Below are 19,111 nucleotides of genomic sequence, written 5' to 3'. Positions count from 1 at the left end.
TTAAAATAAGTGGTGCAGAGAATGCATATTTAAAAGACTGCTGGATTTTTGTCTGCTAATGAGACTGTTAATGAGTGAAACGTAAGATACGTGAGCTATGCTATGATTCTGAGCATCTGTCCTGAGTTGGAAGAGACCCATAAGGATCATCGAGTCCAACTCCCAACTTCTCCATCTCACTGATGGTTTCTCATGAGTTTCGTGCTTTTTGAAGTCACATGCTAAATTTTGGGTGAACAGTAGGTGCAAAAGGGGTTTTGAGGATTGTCGAGCTTTCTCTGTGTTAATACCTAAATTACATCCTTGTTATTCTTTCTGACTCAAAGGGCTTGCATTCAGACAGATGTTTTGATAAAGCTTTTCTTAAAATTGTTAAATCTACAGATGTAGTAATAGTGTTGATTTTTTCAAAATAACTACAGTTAGTTTATTTTAATTTCAGAATAAACTACAACTTTATCTGCTTTAAGGCTGTGGAAACAGATGTTGGAAAATTGCTCTTTTAATGCTTAAATATATTGTTGCAGAACCATAGGGACTGGAAATGCTTCAGAAAGCAATCAGTTTAGAAAACCTTCTGAAGGAATAATTGGAGAAAATATAATAGTTTTTCCATACAACAATGAAATATACATAAGTTTCTAGTTCTATTAACTTATTACGTCATCTAGCTGTACTTAATAGTTGGGATGTCATACTGCTGACCCAAGCAATGGCTCATTTGGTTTTTTGGAGTCCTGCATTTCCTGTGGTCTTGATAAGTCTTTAATTGTGTTTTTTTGCATTTTGTTTAAAATGACAGTTGGATGACTTACCAGAGAATTCTCCAATCAATATAGTCCAAACTCCAATTCCCATTACAACTTCTGTACCAAAGCGTGCAAAAAGTCAGAAGAAGAAGGCCTTGGCAGCAGCACTTGCAACAGCTCAAGAGTATTCAGAGATAAGCATGGAACAGAAAAAACTCCAGGTGTGTAGCCTCCTGCCCCCCATAGTAGGTGGTAAAGAGGAGTATCAGTTAGCTGTTGCTCCTCTTTATTCTATAATAGCAAGAGTCTCTTTGTAAAGAATGTTTTGCAGTCACTGTTTCTTTGTGCTTATCAGCATATGTTGTTCATGTTGTAGGAGGCTTTATCAAAAGCAGCTGGAAAGAAGAGTAAGACCCCTGTTCAGTTAGATTTGGGTGACATGTTAGCAGCTCTTGAAAAGCAGCAGCAAGCGATGAAAGCTCGTCAGATCACCAATACCAGGCCCCTCTCATACACAGGTATTTCTAATCTGCTTGACTGTTGCTAAATGCTTTTTGTGACAATATACATGTGATTGCTCTGTGCATCTTAAATATGTCTTTTTTTTCTGTCAAGTTTTGTTTTTTCAATATAAACAAAATAAAAACGTGGAAAGAGTGTCTTAGTGCATTTCTCAAAAAATACACCTGTGCTATCTTCCTCTGAGCTGCAGTATGCAATAGTGAAAGTCCATGTTGAACTGAGGACAAACTTCTCTTAAAATACCTACTATTCAAAACTTAAGGTTCACGTCTTGAGTAATTCAGTGCTGAAATGAATACGTGAAAAGAAATGTATTAGGTCAAACCAAACATCTGCTACAGATATAACAGAATTCCCTTTGAGAGCAGCTTAGAGAGGATACCTGTGACTGTGATATATAGGGGGTTATACCTCTCCAGGTTATTCTTCCTGCCTCTACTGATTATACTTCAGGGTCTCCTGACCTGAGGCTTTCTCAAATCAAATTTGTTTCTTAAAGTGTCCATCCCTTCTATCATATGCTTTTACTGTCCATAAGGTCCAATGGCAGTGAATTCTAACCTTACTACATGCTATGTGGAGAAGCTCTTCCTTCTGCTGTGTTTTTCTGGGGTGGGAGTCAGGGGGTTTTGTGCCCCACTCATAACTTCATTAGCTTTCCTAGGCTTTGTATTGCAAGAACACCAAGCAGTCATTCCCAGCTCTCTTCCTCTATGATTCTTAGAGGTCTGTCATCTCTTTTTTGAAGAGTCCTAATCTATTTAGTTGTTCCGTTGTGGAAGCATGTCTTTTGCGATAATCCATATTGCTTTCTCTGTATATTCTTGTAGTTCTACTGTGTCTTTTTGAAATTAAGGAAGATCAGACATGTACAGAATATTAAGTTATAGCTCCATCATGAATGTATGCAATGGCTTAATTACACTTTTTTGATCTCTCTTTCTTTATCAACAATTAACATTAAATTAGCTTTTTTAATGCTTTCTGCTGAATGCAGAATAGACATTTTTGTAGTTATCTGTTATAACCCATGAATCTCATTCCTGAGCAGTAGTATGTAGCCTAGGGTCCATCGTTATGCACATAGTTACCATTTTCCTTTTTGTGTGTTGCTTTGTTTACCTGCTTTGAGTTTCAGCTGTGTTCAAACATTAATTCAAGTTGGCAAGGTTATATCAAATAAAGCTCAGCAAAGAACAGTTGGCATTTCCATTGGAGACTGCGTTTGTTTTATTCTTTCTTGCAGAAGATACACTTAACTACTTGCGGCACTTTCTCGTTTGTTTTGTCCTGTCAACTAATCAAGTCTTTAACAAGGAAAAAATCAGTGTTTGGATAAATACTTGGAACTTACCTTACTATTATCATCTTACTAATAAAGCTACATGTAGTCACTTGAGAGAGATCCCTTACCAGTATTAAAGTAATTCCTTGCCTGGAATCCATGGCTTCCTAAAACACGAGGCTAAGTTGAAGAAAGCTTCAAACCATCTGGAAGCAACAATATCTGATGACGTAATTTTCCTGTCATTATGAACTGCTTTTTTCCAAGGAAGGAAAACGTACTTTGAGAATTCATCAGTGGAAATTCTGAAAGCAGTGTTGAAATAAAGCTGACATGTCTTTTGGTGAAACTAATATCTTTCTTGTATTTAGTTGGCAGCGCTGCTCCCTTTCATACCAAAGAATCTGCCAGCAGAAAGTCCTTAACAAAGGGACAGCCATCTATGGGTTGCCTTAATCCTTTGGATTCAACTGCCCCAAAAGTGAAAAGAGGAAAAGAAAGAGAGATTGCAAAACTGAAACGCCCTACAGCGCTTAAAAAGGTAAACATGTCAACCCTGGAGGGTCTGGATCCACACTCATATTTCAAAAATAAAAATTTATGTTTTCTTATTCAAGAGCTAGTGACCGTGAGCATAGGTAAGGGACTTGGGAGCTTCCGTCTCTAGTTCCTAGTATACTGACGCCCTGTCCTATGGATCTAGGCATGTAACATTAACTTTTCTACTCCCATAATGAGTTCAGGGTGATACAAAGCTATGTCAATACAGATTGCAAGGATTTTTTTTTAACTGTAACTACTAGGACATTATGGTAAGACTTGCATAGTTTTTTCCATGTTGTTGAATCCTAGTTTGTAGTCCAATGTAGTATGCTGACCTTAAATTTTCCTACTCTTTTTTCAGAGATGGATATAGAACTTGCAATAAAAACACAGATTTTAATTGAGTAAATTTAGAAATATTAGGTTGTATATATCTATATGCATACACACATAAAGTAGGTATGTACACAAAGTACAGTATGTGTGGAAATCAGAAGGTAAATACAAAATACCCAGCCCTAAAAAAGAAAGTGCGAAAGCCTTTAAAAAAAGTCATGTGAAAGTCACCTATACTCGTGCACCACAGTTCTTGTCAAGATCACTTTGATATAAGCAGTTAAATCTGATAAAGCTGTGTTTGTACAAAAGTTGTCTCTGGCTAAGTTGCCCTTGGTTTTTTTTTCTTCCTCCCTGGCAACCTTTTTTTTTTCCTATCCCCAGACTGATCCCTAATCTACTTGAGTTAGAGAAATTCAGTTATGTGTTCAGAATAGTTTTCTAAATTCTGTCAAGGCTTTTATGTTATTATCATTTATCATAAAAATACCAACATATCCATGGCTATTTATCCATGGTAGGGGATGAGGAATTGTTAATGAATGTTATGTATCAGAAAGAAGCTGTGAAAGTACTTCATACTTAAAACAAACTGTTGAAAGCACTATTTATATATAAATTTATATATATATAAACAACCTGGAATGAAATACTGTTTAAAATCAAAGAGGAAACTGAAATGACTTCAGGGTTTTGTTATCTGGCACGAATAGGAAGGTTCAAAACAACTTGGTTAACTTTTATTTTGTGTTGTGTTCAGTCAAATGGACATTTTTCTTTACAGGTATCCCTATAATTTTCAGATGCTGATAGCTGTTGGTTTTGTTCCTAGATTATTTTGAAAGAGAGAGAAGAGAAGAAAGGCCGTTTATCAGCTGACCTTAGCCTTTTGGGATCTGAAGAACAGAAAGATGTTCATATGACCTTGACTGCTGATCAGTCTCAGGAGCTGGCCTCTCAAGAAGGTTGGTCTCTCTCTAGTCATCCCTTGCCCCCCCACCCTTGTGCTAATCTGCTTGTTTTAATATCTCATCTTTCTCTTTTTATGCAACACAACTTATTGACATTGTCTTTTAACTTTTTTTTAACATTACGAAATGCTAGGAATTAGAACCCTCTCTTTGTAAAATGTCTTGTCTGTCCCTCAGTTGTGGAAGGCTCAGTGCAGTATGGGTTCTAAGTACGTAATCTCCATACAGCGTTTTAATTCATTTCTCTTGAGGGGTTGTTACCAATGTATGTCAGAGTTGGTAACATTTTTGGTAAGCAAACAAAATGTGACCTGTTGTCGGCCATGCTGTGCTGTTTCCAATGCTTTTGAGAACATACCACAAGTTTTCCAGATACAGAAGTTGCAAACAATTTTCCAGTTTGTCGAACACTCTTGTCAATAAACTGCACTGTTAATTTGCAGCGACAGCTCTGAGCAACTGGGAAACTCCAAAGAATTTTTAATGTCTGTGATGTGTTTTGGGGGGGGACGGGAGCGGGGGAGGTGCCTCAAGATTCCAGATGTACTGCTTCAGAATTTTTCTTCTGGATAACCTGCCTAACTCCACCAGGCTGAAGATAAGTGTGAAAATCTTAAATATCTTAAGTTAGTTATGTATTATATATAAAAATAGTAAAGAATTACAGGAAGAAGTTGTAGCGTTTAGGCAGGCTTCCTCTTCTGTTCTGTCTACTTCCCGAACTAGGCTTTCAATGTTTTTTAATGAATATTCAAATATTGCTTATTTACCCAACCCATGCTGAGTGCTGTGTATGTGCTTATTTTCTTCCTACCCCTGCAGGGAAGAATACTGTTTAGTCTGTTCAGATGAAACTTGGAAAAAGCAAGGGAGAGATACATAAGTGTGATGCTGTTTCTTTTATGTGAAAACGTCTTTGCATTTTATGACGTTTAAAAACTGTCTTTCAGAAACTGGACTAAGCATGCCTAGTGATACTTCACTTTCGCCAGCAAGTCAGAATTCTCCGTACTGCATGACCCCAGTGTCACAAGGTTCACCTGCTAGTTCTGGAATAGGCAGTCCGATGGCATCTTCTGCAATAACCAAAATTCACAGCAAGAGATTCAGAGAGTAAGAGTTTTGCATTACTAATATAAATTAAAGGCTTGCACTTCAGTCACCCTCATCTTTTACCTGTGGATAGGTTTAGTAGACTTAGGAGGAGCTTAACGAACATAAGCTACCCTTTTATCAACAGAAGTTTCTGCAAGTATTTTTTTTGCCATAGATGGATTGCTCTGTGTGTGTATACAGTGTGTATATATTGTGCATGTACACCTGTGCACTTCGGATTTTCTTTGGTTGCTGCAACAAATAAGCTAAGTGGGAGTAGTCTCCAAATTATTTTTTTTAGGAATGCTACATACACTTTGGGAAAGGAGGAACACTTATGAATGCTGAAAATACTGTAATAGTCACTCTTAATACATTAATACTTTTTAAATGTATCTTTATAGAGTACCAAGTTAAGGAAGACAATAGATGCTTGTGGCACCTATTGGAGTATTTCTTTGTATTTTTAAATATTCTTTTTGAGGTAAGGGATGTTACTGGAAATATAAATGTCTTCAGGATGTGTTTTTAACTTTTACAGTTCTAATTTCTATATCCTTTTAATAACTTTAACTGTTCTGAGGACATAAAATTATTTTTATTTGGTAAAAGAAAAGACTCAGTGAAATAGTATTGATTATGTGCTATGTTAATACTTGATGTTTTTTGAATTGACAGGTACTGTAACCAAGTTCTAAGCAAAGAAATAGATGAGTGTGTGACACTCTTACTGCAAGAGCTTGTCAGCTTCCAGGAACGGATTTATCAAAAGGATCCCATGAGAGCTAAAGCAAGGAGAAGACTTGTTATGGGGTTGCGTGAGGTTACTAAGCATATGAAACTAAACAAGATCAAGTGTGTAATCATATCTCCCAACTGCGAAAAAATCCAGTCAAAAGGTATAAATGATCAAACAAGTGATGTACTTAACTGTTTATCCTTTTCTTGTGCTGATTTGCAAGGGTAGAAGCATTTTTTTAGTTATTATGCATGATATAACACTTCCAGAATCAATTGTGCAATTGCCACTTCACATTCATTCTCTTCTGCTCCATTCTGGAAGAAACTTGTTCATGAGGGGTGAATAGCTTAAAAAAAAAATAGATATTATAATACATAAAATGGACGTCATTTCATTTGGTCTGTGATAGGCCTAGAGTCCTGAGCTCTAGATGTTCTTAAAGAGGATTCCTTAAGAGGAGTATGAATGGCTTACTTAACCAACCGACGCATTTTGCCACAACCAGAAATGTAAACAAAGGCTTCGTGAGATATGAGAAGAACAAAGCTCTGCTCAAGAAGAGAGTCATGAAAAATTTGGTTTAATGTGTGTGCAGAGAATAGAGAATACAAAATATTGCCTTCATCAGTATTCACTTACTATACTTGAAATGTGTAGCTGGTTATCCTGTAGAACACAGTAGCTCATGATTGTGTGTGTTGAAGTTTGACTACAGTTAAAATGAGGTAGAGTTGTATCTGGCCATGCTATGACTTTAACTGACTAGATAATCTATTTAAAATCACTTTCTTCAAGGTGGACTGGATGAGGCTCTGTATAATGTAATAGCCATGGCACGGGAACAAGAAATTCCTTTTGTCTTTGCTCTTGGACGGAAAGCTCTTGGACGTTGTGTGAACAAGCTGGTTCCTGTTAGTGTAGTGGGTATCTTCAACTACTCGGGTGCTGAGGTGAGTAATTCCATTCACATAAATGGCTGGAGTAAACAGCCTTGTAGTTAAGAATTGATTGTAGTTAATCCTTGCAGTTAAGAATTGATTTGGCATGGAGAGCACACTGATGTGCGTTTGATAGTGGCCCTAACTTGATCTATATTGGGCCATGTTTTTCCCTGAAACTCAGTATTTACAGAACTGAGAGACTGTTGAAACACTTTGGTTGCAACATCTCTGTAGTTTTCAAATAGACTTAAATGCCATCTGAAATTCTCTGGAAGGCTTAAGATTGTAAGGAAAATGGTATCTTAAAGTAAGTACATCTCAAAGTTGTGTAAACGTGGAGCGGTGTTTTTATTTTTATTTAATAGAGCAACTAATTTTTGGTTGAAGTAAAGGTATTTGGTGTTAATAAGCTTAAGGCTTGCTATGTGCTATATGTTTGACTGAAAGGAGTAATTTAAAGTGAAAGCTACTAGTCGGAACTACTGATTATAAAAACTGCCTTCGTACTTAGGACCTATTTAATAAGCTGGTATCGCTGACTGAAGAGGCCAGAAAAGCCTACAGAGATATGGTTGCTGCAATGGAACAGGAACAGGCAGAAGAAGCCTTGAAGAATGTCAAGAAGGCACCGCATCATATGGGTCATTCCCGTAACCCCTCTGCGGCAAGTGCTATCTCGTTCTGTAGTGTTATTTCTGAACCCATATCTGAAGTGAATGAGAAAGAATATGGTAAGTGTGTTAAAACTTACTGTTGTAACTAAAGCTGGGATTTCCCAAATGCTGCTTATTGCAAAATGTAGCTAAAAATACAATATCTCTTCATCATTTATATGGTATTCTACAATTTTTAGAAGTAAGAAAAAAATGGCTGGTCTTCAGGTAGTTTTATAAGTCACTTTTTCCTCTGAACTATATAGAAAATAATACATTTAATTCCTAATCCTCAAAGCATTACAGTTACCATGTCAGTGGAGATAGCTTCTACAGTTTTACTGAACTGGTATAAAACTGGTACCAAACACAGAATTGATTACATGATTGAGGAAGAACTAATGATAGATAGTAGGAACTAAATTATTGAGGTCTCTGAAGATTGGACATGTAGCCTAAACTTTGAAACTTGAGATGGCAATGAATGATTATAGTGTCACCAAAAGGCAAATTTATTTATCCTGTTGCTTAAGCCCAGATGGCAGGGAGGATAAAAGGGAGAGTGTGGGAGAGTGCTTGTTTGAAGTCAGCAGACTTCTCTTTTTGAGTCTTACAGTGAATTAAAAAGAATACCATCTTGTTTTTAGTTAATTCTCTTGTGGTATCTCAAATTTACTTGTTAAATGTGTTTGGTTTTGTTTTGAAAAATCCTTAAACTGATGACTTAATACTGTGCCAGTTTTCTGCTTTTAACCTCTTTGTAACCTCTTTGACTACACTCATTGTTAAATTTGGTGCTCCCACAGTTTACATGGGAAACTAAGTGCATAAACTTTCAACTTCGTAATGGCTGGTTTAGGATACTGTAAAAACACAAAGTCATTCACAGCTCTTTCTGTTGTCGCTCCCTTTCCTTTCTTCCTCCTTTTTCTAATTGGAATTTTTCTAGCAAGCATAGAATAATAGTCAAATTATTAGCTCCTATTGCTATTTAAGTAATTGTGGGATGTTAAGGAGACATATTTTTATATGGAAGGGATTAATGTTTCCTATTTAAACTTCTTTTAAAACTTGTAGAAACAAACTGGAGAAATATGGTGGAAACATCTGATGGGCTAGAAACCTCTGAAAATGAGAGAGAATCCTCATGTAAGACTGCAGTACCAGAAAAAGCTGGTAATGGTCAAATTGAAAAAGCCACTCTTAATAAACAACCCCTTCTGGCTACAACTGGCGCTACCTCAGCAACAAATCATGGAAAATCCACACCAGGTGACAAAGATGAGGTGAAACCAGATGACAATCTGGAATGGGCCTCACAGCAGAGTACAGAAACGGGATCACTGGATGGCAGCTGCCGAGATCTTTTGAATTCTTCCATGACCAGTACCACCAGTACTCTTGTACCAGGAATGCTAGAAGAGGAGGAGGAGGAGGAGGAAGATGATGATGAGGATTATGCCCATGAACCAATTTCTGTAGAGGTTCAACTTAATAGCAGAATTGAATCGTGGGTTTCAGAAACCCAGAGAACTATGGAGACTCTTCAGCTTGGGAAGACCCTTAGTGGAGCTGAAGAAGACAATGCGGAACAAAGCGAAGAGGAGGAAATAGAGACTTCTGAGCAGGCAGATCCAGTCACTGATGGCGAGGAATGGACAAATGATAAGCACGCAAGTAACACTCAACATAAACCCACCATCTGCAGTTCTTTGAATAAAGAACACACAGATTCCATCTATATGCCGTAAAAATAAGCAGGAACTCAGGAACTTTTTAGAAATTACATTAAAACTAACTGTTGTAAAGGTTGCAGCCATTATTTCATATGCTTCATCTCAACGTTTTGCACTGTTAAACATTTAATATGTGTATTTAATTCACAACAATATTTTTGTAGCTGTCTGTTACTTTCTTTGATTTAAAAACTAGCTTAGCTTTTACTCAGTATCTGTTTCCCAGAATAGAAGCTGTGTGGAGAATTTGTCAGTAAGTATTCATTAGACCTTTTGTAACAGGAAACATCTTGTAACTGACCAGTTTTAAGCAAAATTCTTTTAAGATGTGACTACTTAGGTCATTTTCAAACAGATAACGTACTTTAAGACTGACAAATTACCAACACTTTACATTGGTGTTATGCCAGGCATGTCACTATATTTGGCCGTGATTTTTCTAGTTCTGTCTAGAAATAAAAGTAAAATTTTGGTTCTCTTTAAAGAAAAGCTAGAAAAACCCCATTTGCTGTCCCAATGGAAAGCAAATAGTAGAGAAATCTGTGCTAAGATAGATGCAGCTTTTTAGTTGGTCTCGGTGAATGCATCGTTAAAAAGCTGCTGATAGTGGAGATGGTTACAATAAGCTGTAACAACTTTGATTCCAGAAAAACTTTAAACCAGAGGGATATAATTAATGTTTTGGGGTTTTTTTACAAGGTGAAAATATTGCATTAAAAAAAAAGGAAAGAAAACAAAAATTCCCCATGCTCTTGACAGTTGCTGTCTGCCAAACCACACTAAGTGAATCATTAACCATAATCCCTATCCAGGGCTTTTAGTAAACTGATGACTTCCTCTTTCTCCTGTCACTTACCTCAGGAATGCTGGTTTGTGTATTGTAATCTACAAAACATGGCAAAAAAGCCAGAATAATCCTTTAACAGCAAGTGTGAATGATATGGTGGCTTAACGTATCTCCACATTCATTTGCATGCTTTGATCCTAGCCACCTTCCTGTTGAGTTTAGGATGTATCTTAACAATTCTTACTCAAAATGTGACCTCTTTTTGTCTGTTCTCACAGTTGTAGCAGCTTTAGGAGTTGACCTCTAGAGCAGAAAAGGAAGTAGTTATTCCAGGAAAGGGGGAAGTGCCCTGTAGTGTGGGGAGGTACTTCAGTGGTTCAGAGGTAAAAGAAACAAAAATATGCCCTCCCTGAAACACGCATGTTGCTAGAGAACTGTTCCATTCTGAATATTGAAACAAAATCTATTAACTGATGATGAATTCATTTGAGATTGAGGATAGAGTACGTGTCTAAACCTTGCATCTAAGGAGTCTGTTTTCCATCTTTGTCTTGTATTGGCAAGGGATGTACTGAAACTGCCAGCAGCGGGAGCTTCACTACAGGAGTAGCTAAAGAGTAACTCACATAAACAACGCTTTTATAGCAAATGTATGTTTCTTTTAATTCCACTTCATTTTTCTTGATCACTTGTATCAAAATGCATTAAAAAAAGTCCTCTGGTTAGGCTGAAAACCACAAGAAATGGATAGCTTAGTTCGGTATTTAGTCCACACTTACTAATATGGGACCAACGCTTATAGTACTAGTGATGCTGGCATTTTAAGTTGCACTGGGAAAATAAGACTCCGGGTTTAGAAATCATCTACCCCTGGGTTTTTTGGATGCTAATGAGAATAATAGGAACTGTGTATAATGTAAATAATGTAGGTATAGGCATAGCAAATGCTATGTAGATAAGCAGTATAGAGAGCTGCTGGGACAACTGGCTGTTCTGTCACGTTCTTAGTTCCTTAATGTAATCTTCCTAGATGTTAGAACAGGCATTTTATAGGAAAACAAAGACTAAGGAATGATGCCTCCTGAATGTTAAACCTTTTACTGTACGTATGGCAGATTTCTACTGTCTGTATGTTTTGAAAGAGTTTTTGCTTTAGGAAATGATAGGTGTTTGAACTGCTGACAAGCAAAACTTGCCCTTGGATGTGTAAGCACATGTCTCAACGCCAGCTGAGACCAGTGTATACACTGAGGGCAAAACTTCGCCAGAGCAACAACGAAAGAAAAAAAGGTGTTTGTAACTTTTCCTTTTGCTTTTTCAGTGCCAGTGATTCAAATAACTTTTGATCTTGAAGTATTAACATCAAAGGCGCATCTTTTTATATGTCTTTTCTGAACTTGGACTGTCATTTTAAAACTTTCTGACATTTATATCAAAGAAATCTTGTAATATTCAGCCCACTATTTAACTGCAGTTTTGCTACAGGTTTAATAGAGCTCTTGAAGGTGATATAGCACTTCTAATATCTCTGTTTGCCAGCATATAAGGAACTAGTCTCTTTTTGAAATGTGGCAGATCACCCTTAGAGGAGCAAACTGAAACTGAGTAAAGGAAACTGGTTTTAGTGCTTCCTTTTTGATCAGCTGGGAATGAGCAATAACTGTGAGAATGAAACTGCAATTCCTTTGGGAGTGATCCGTTTGCCTCTACGATTAGGAAAGTTCCTTGCCGCTTGGAGCACTTGAGGATAGTATCTCACTGTGGTAACTTTGGTTCTATTATCACCAGAATTTAAAAGGAAAGCATACACGTGTTTTACAACACCATGATTTTTTTAAAAAGTAGCTGAATTTCTATTTCGGTATAAAAGTTTGCAGTTTGTTATACAGGTTGTTATTGTCCCCAGGAAAAGATGTTTCTGTAGTTATAGGTGTATAGATATTTTTGTTGTGAAAATAATTATTCGGAAAACAACTCTACTTTTCTTAAGATGTTCTTTATAGAAATGATTTCACCACTTAATTTATCTGGTAAAATCAAAAATAATGTATCTGTGGTAGGGGTAGGGATCTTTAAAACTGATAGAGGTGGCTATGTATACAACCTATTTATATAAATACTTTAAGTATCTCTGTCAAAATAATAATAAACATGGATTACAAATATGTAAAAGGTAAAAATGTTGAAGAACTTTTGTCCTTAGTTGGACCAAGTGAAAATGTCCGAGTAAGGTAAAGGACCTGATCCCGCTAACACACGCTTAAGAGCGTTAGTTCCACTGGCTTAAACCGGTGGCCTGTTTCTCAGCTTAAGCTGTGTGCAGGTAGTTGTAGGATTGGAGCTAAACAGTGACAGAGGGTATTGACCTGTGTTTTTAAAACTCATTCTAGAAAATGTTCAGTAATGCACTTGTTGATGTTCTTCTGGTAAAGATAAGAGGTGTCTTTATGCTCATTTGGGTGGGTGGGAGCTTACACAACGTGGTTCTGTCCAGTTCTTTAACACAAGCTTCAATTTTAATAATGTTACTTTAAATACATATGTAAAAAAAAAAGAGTATTATTGTTTGAAAAGCTGCTGTTTGCTGGAACTGTCATTAAGTATTTCCTGTGAAGTTGTGCCAACTAATGAAGCTATTGAGTTGATTTCAATGTTAGCCATTTAAAAATTCCACACGGCGATTTGTTAACGAAACAAAAACCAGCAGAAGCAAGCCACAGAAGCAAGTACCGTGGGGGTTGTACCCACCCTGCCACGCGCGAGGAAACGTGGGAATGTCTGACCCGAAACTTCCACACCAATGAATGGTCACACTGAAAGTAGAAACCCAGTTGGCACAGCCCACCTTCTAAATGTTCATAAATAGTTCATATATTTTACTTTTAAATAGATTCTAATAAGGAAAGCTGTTTAATCTTTAATGTCTTAAAAACTCTTGTAATATTTAGGTTAAAGCAGTAGAAAAATCATTATGAAATACGACATGAAGGGTTTTGTTCCATTTGTTTTTTGCTGTATGAAGGATAATTGTTCTGTCTACCGTACTTTTTGGAGTAATAACAGCTTTTTTGCACTATGTAAATACTAGTGGGGGTTCTTCCATAACTAATAAAAATGATTGTAGAAACTTACGGCTCTATTACAGCGATACGTTTGTTCACAAGTACTTTATCCTGAGTTTGTTTGCAAATGCCGCCCTGGCACTACAGGAGATGGAAAAGGTCTGTGCCACAGCGCACTTGGCCACGGCGGGGAGAAGCCATGGGGTGGCTCCTGGTTCTGGCTGGTGGTACCCTGGCCTCAGCTCCAGGGTGATGGGCAGGGGGCTGAGCCCCTCCGGTCACCTGGGCTGAGTGGTCACTGGCAGAGAGGCTGAAGAGGAAAACCAGAATTAGCTGAGGATTTTTCACGTTATGGAGTCCAGGTCCCTGTTGTCATGCATCATCTCAGTGATGACCAGAAAAATATTATATAGAAGAAGCTGCCGTTCTTCAGAGACCATGGGACTGAACTAGGTCCAGAATACTGAGTTGGAAATAGCATTTACTTAAGAGCAAGCGAGTCAGAATAACCACACCTACCTCCAAAAACTAGGATTTCTTACATGCTTCCAGTGTATGAGAATTCCAGTTCACCTGCCTTTATTGTTATACTGGCGCATGAAGTCAGCTTTGGAAAATAACACGAAGTTCTCAGCATGTTGTCCCCTGTTCTCCAGTGACTCACTGGTAACTGCTCACGCTTCCGTGGCTCTAGTAACAGTGTCATTAGCCGGTTTTGCAACTCCCACGTATGAGAATATTTGTAGCAATTCAAAAAGGATACAGCTTCATCCTGTAATTTTGAATTTTCTATTTATGTGCCTTAACTTCATGTTTCAGTTCCGCTATTGCAGTTGTCTTCTGTTGAAAGCGCTTCTGTTATAAACCTTACTTTGTAGGTGCTATGACTTGCTGTCAAAATTACTCCTCGCATCTGGGTTTGCCTGTGTCTTCTCAACCTGATACGAATTTTGGAAAGTACAAAACAAGTAGGTGGCACGGCGTGACTTGTGCTATGGAAGTGACAAGAAAATTAATTATCCCAAACCCTTAAAAACTGAATTTTCTTCTCCATTTTTTCACTATTTAACAGATGCTAACCCTTTTGTACTTCCCTTGAGGAAAGTCTCTTGCCTCTATTGAGGATTTTTTTAAATAACACCATAGGTAGCACTTGGTGGTTTGCATTGCTGCCCACACAAAAGAACCACCACAAGAAAAAAAAAATAAAAAATTGCTGCTGCCGTTGCTGCAGTGAAGTTCCCCCGAGCAGCGCGGGCACCTCCTGCGCCTCCAGAGCAACCGCAGCTCTTGGGTACCGGGTTTGTACGGACGGGGCTGGGAGTTCATGAATCTGCGTGTCCCTAATGCGTGGAAAGATCCCAGTCAGTCAAACGGCACTATTTAGGTGACCAAAAAAAAAAAAAAAACCCTTTGGATTTGCTTTCAGGCTTTTAGGGTCACTGTGTATAAAAGTCAAGGCTTTTATTTAAGTAGATTAAAACAAAAAAATTTTGTTGAATGTTGCGTAAAAAAACAACCAAACAAAAAAAAAAACCCCAACACACCCTAAAGGAGATGATGCGGCCAAAACCTGTTTACCTCTTGGGGTCTTTTATGTTAGCAAACGGCACGAAATGCAGGGAAACCGAGGCTGGAACGTACTTTTTGGCGGCAGCCCCAGGCCCCTGGTCCGCTCGCTCCTAGCTGTTAAATTGCAGTTTTCCACTGCCGCTTGGCGAGCGCGCTGGGGCCGGGCGGATGTGTGTGGGTGTCCATCTGGACGCTATCTAAACCGCCCAGCTCCCTCTCACAGCGTTGTTTTCCAAGGATAGTACTTTAATGAGTAAAGAGGAATTCAGTAATCATGTAACACTGATAACAGACTTGCGCCTTATATATAAGGGGAAATGGGAGAGGGGGCACGGAGTAAACCGCGTTTCCTGCAGTTATCTGTGTGGCAGCTCTGGTTGTGCTCGGCTTCCCCTGGAGGCTGCTCTTCGGTCTCCATAGGAAAAGCTAATGTGCGTCCACGTTAAACTTTAAAACAACTTTGTGCTTCTGTAAGGCTTTGTCCCTATATAGTAGGTTCCTCATTTCTTGCAGAGCTATAAAAGCAACAGTAAATATCATCACTCTAAAAACTTGGGGGGGGGAGGGGGTGTTGTACGCTTTCCAAAAAAATTGCAGCACAAGTCTTCCTGTTGGGTGGCATCTTTCAGGAAAAAAAATCTAAACATCAGTTACTTAGAGCATTAAACTCTTCATAATGCATTTCCAGCAAGGGAAAGCCAGATTTGCAGGTGGATTTCAAACTCTTGGTGATTTTCCAGCTGGAGTTGAGAAGGTGAGTGCCCCTTCTGCCATCGACTGCCTTCAGGAGTAGGTGAGCACTGCAGAGGTGAGGACGGGTGGCAACAAAAGCTGTGGGCAGCAAGAACTGCTGGAAGAAGCTCTTGCAAAACCTTCCTTAGGGAGGAATGTTGATTGTAGAGGAAGAGAGCAAATTAAGACATCTCTGATGGCTTTATTTTTGTTAATGTGACAATTTTTCTGATTTGCTACGGCCAAGTTAAAGGCAACAATCCAAGGATGGAAGCGGGAGCTGCTGAGTGAGGGTACGTTCCCTCGGTGTTTCCTCTGACCTCCTCTGTACCGCTGAGGAGCCACTGGGAGAAGTTCAACCGTATTGCAGGGTTTATTCTTTTCAAATATGTGCTAGTGGTTTGTCCTACAAAAATACAGCTTTAAGCTAAATTGCAGGAGAGGACGTTCCCTGCCTGCTACCGCGTGGAGACCAAGCCCTGTGCTGCCACCCAAGTGTGACTCCTTCCACCTTCCTCTCAAACTGACTGTAGTTTTGCGGTGCCGTTGCTGAAACTTGTTTCATGCGGTGGGTAATTCTGCAGAGACGAAGCTTTAGGCTACTTTAGGCTGAAATTTGTCTTTGAACCCCTCCTGCTGTGGGGCTGTGCTGGCAGCCAGACCCAGGCACTAGATGCTTAATCCACTCCTGCTTTCAGGGCTTTGTGGGACAACAGACATCAGAGGGTGCTGGTTTTTGCTCACGGCCACTGCTCCTTGCAAGCGGTGCTGAGGCAGGCCAGCAAGCGCTACTGAATGTATCTTTGGGCTCTTGGGACGCGGAGCTTTCAGAAAGCAGTGGTTAGCACAGTACGTTGGTTTCTGATGGCTTGTAGTGGCTCTGCCTGTAGCTCTGATGTGTTCGGTGTGTCCTTGTCAAGCCTGCAGAGGCTGGCATCATCCCCCCGGCAGAAGGGACAGCTGTGGCACAGGTCCCCTGCGCTCTGCTCTCCTCCAGTGTTCGGCCTTCACCTCACAAGCCCTGTCAATAGCCTGGGGCTCGAGGGGTTTATCTTTGACTGCTTTCACTCTGAGCTGCAAGGACTGGCTTTGTGCAGGCTGCTGAGCAACCTTCAGGCTCTGAATTTTGGCTCCTTGCACAGGAGTCTCCAGCTCCTTGCTCTTCCCCCGTGCTATGAAGCTGCCCTGGCAGAAAAGGCAAAGCCCAGCAGCGTTTGAAGGGGGAGGTGGTGGTGTGTTGCCAGGCAAAGAGGAGGTGAAAAGGAAGGGAATAAAGCACATCCAGCCAAGCCCTGTTGTGCGCTGTGCTGGGTCCTTCCACTCACATGCTCAGCGGCAAGGATGCGCCCTTCGCCCGGGCGGAGCAGCCCTGCCTTCTGCTGCCTCATCCCAGCGCGGTTCTGCCATCTTCTAGCTGCGGTTTTGGACAAAGCAACGTTGCTGTGAATGGTTAAACTGGGCTGAGCAAAACACAGCGTGGTGCTCGAGAAGTGAAATTGCAACTTGTCTGTAAATCACCCTAGGATGCATTTTCTGGGATTAGTGCTGTTGGATCCTTCAGAGCTAGAAGAGGAGAAAGGCAGTGACAGGCTCAGCTCTGACTTTTGTATCCAGGGACGTGGTAGCAGCTGTGCCTCTGTCCTCCTTAAACCCATCAGCGCTCAGCTCCACGTCTTCAGCCCCTGCAAACCCCCCCTGACTCTCCTGATAAGCAGGAGGTGGGCTGCAGTGGCCAAACATGTCTGGTTTTAACTCATTCAGAACATGGGAAAGGTAGCCATAGGAGATAAAACAGTGAGAGGGATTCGATATGTGGGAAAACAATTTTTTTCTCGATTGAAATGATACAGCGGCTGGGCGGGACTTTTGCTAGTGCAAATAAGCATGCTCCAGGGCTTCCCAGAAGTACCTGCCGCCACGTTGCTGGTTATGGGGTTTTCCTGCCGTTCTGTAACACTTTGCTGATTTCTGCCAGCATCAGCCAGGCGTGTCAATGAGGAAGGAAAGCGGATCAGCTCGGTGCACCTTAGCATGAATTAACTCTGCTGTTGCTATTTATACAGGGGGAAAAAAATCCCCCGTTTACACCGTGTTCTAACAGAAACGCTGAGCTCTGTTGAGGCGGTTGCAAGAAGCGCCTAACAGCTTCCTCTGGGCTCCGGCAAGAGTGCAACTGCATTTTGGGTGCGCTCTGCAGGTGGGCAACAGCTTCGCTCCCTGCGCTGCCCACACGCACTCTTGGCGCGAGACTGCTGAGCTGGCTGCTCTCGTCTAAATCGGTCCCCAATTTGCCTCGAGCTCTCCTCTCGCCAGCAAGCACCGCGTACGCTTGTCCCAGCATCTGCCTTCCCTGGCCCCGCGCTGCAAGGGGAGAGTGGCGCAGTGGCATTAGCTGTCTGCTAGACCTGTGGTCCCACAGCCCCCAGTCTGAAATGGTATCGCTCCCAAGGGTGACTGGGGGCTCCTGAGGCTCCGGGCTGGCACCGCTCCTTCCTGCCGCAAAGGCTCCCTGCGGTGATGCTGGAGCCGTGGCTGCTGTGAGCTCACCTCCTTCTCCGCAGCTCTTTTAGCGGAGTGTTTGAGGTGGCCGTAGCGGGTTAGCTGCTTGCTTCTGCTCCTGTGTAATGGTGCTGCCCCTCAGTGCCGTTACACCTGACAGCTCCCGTCTCCTGTGACAATATGTGACTGGGGGCTGCTCACGTCAGTTTTTCATGCAGCATAGTTGAGGCTGAGACATCATTTGGGGTTGTAAACAGGGTATGATGGAGCGTCTCAGTGTGATGGGGCTGGTAACATAGCGACCGAGAGAAGTTTCAGCTCATAACCATGCGCCAGAAGGGCATTCCCACATAGCCTGAGGACCCACGGATGGCACGGCCCTTTGGTAGCACGCGCTGTCCCATGTCCGCAGCCACACGAGGGGCAAAATGCCCTTTTCCTGTGTCTTTCCTGGGCCGTGTGGGGCAGTGGTGGGCGGGTGAGCAGCGAGCTGGGGCAGCTCCCCAGGCCCTGGGCACTGGGCAACTGGGAACTTGAGCCATAATCGAGAAACACAGGCTCCTTTTAGGCTGCATACAAGGCTGTAGGCTCAGTTTTGCCAGTGCTTAAAGGAGCTTTGTTCTCTGGGCTGGTTAGAGGCCGATTTCCCAGTATCTTAAACAGAAATCTTGTTTTTAGCCTTGAGAAAAAAGCTTTTTAATTTACAAAGGCACAGCATTTTTCTTTTTCCCTCCTCCCCCGCCCTGCAATGGCTACTATTCCTCGGACAATGCTGCTCTTTGCTGGGTTCCGCTCTTGAGCTTGTATTTCTTGATTGCTGCTGAAAACAGAGCTTGTCACAATTGCATTTTTCTCTGGAACTTGCTGTAAAACACCAGCTATTCTT

General features: G+C 40.7%; 1 protein-coding gene across 1 annotated transcript in view; it reads left to right on the top strand.

Annotated features, from left to right (window-relative positions):
• SECISBP2L (SECIS binding protein 2 like) overlaps positions 1-13,499 on the top strand; it is a 31,155-nt gene extending 17,656 nt beyond the window's left edge. The window contains exons 10-18 of the mRNA XM_063346099.1: positions 803-970; positions 1,126-1,267; positions 2,928-3,097; positions 4,268-4,400; positions 5,357-5,519; positions 6,180-6,400; positions 7,039-7,193; positions 7,696-7,915; positions 8,915-13,499. Coding sequence (XP_063202169.1) covers positions 803-970; positions 1,126-1,267; positions 2,928-3,097; positions 4,268-4,400; positions 5,357-5,519; positions 6,180-6,400; positions 7,039-7,193; positions 7,696-7,915; positions 8,915-9,588 — 2,046 coding nt within the window. The 3' untranslated portion in view covers positions 9,589-13,499. The remainder of the gene's footprint in view (positions 1-802; positions 971-1,125; positions 1,268-2,927; positions 3,098-4,267; positions 4,401-5,356; positions 5,520-6,179; positions 6,401-7,038; positions 7,194-7,695; positions 7,916-8,914) is intronic.
• Positions 13,500-19,111: the final 5,612 nt, after the last annotated feature.

The sequence above is a fragment of the Chroicocephalus ridibundus genome, chromosome 9, assembly GCF_963924245.1.
Source record: "Chroicocephalus ridibundus chromosome 9, bChrRid1.1, whole genome shotgun sequence".
Taxonomy (NCBI): domain Eukaryota; kingdom Metazoa; phylum Chordata; class Aves; order Charadriiformes; family Laridae; genus Chroicocephalus; species Chroicocephalus ridibundus.
The sequence above is the reverse complement of the archived record's forward strand: the minus strand, read 5'-3'. Positions and strand labels throughout refer to the sequence as shown.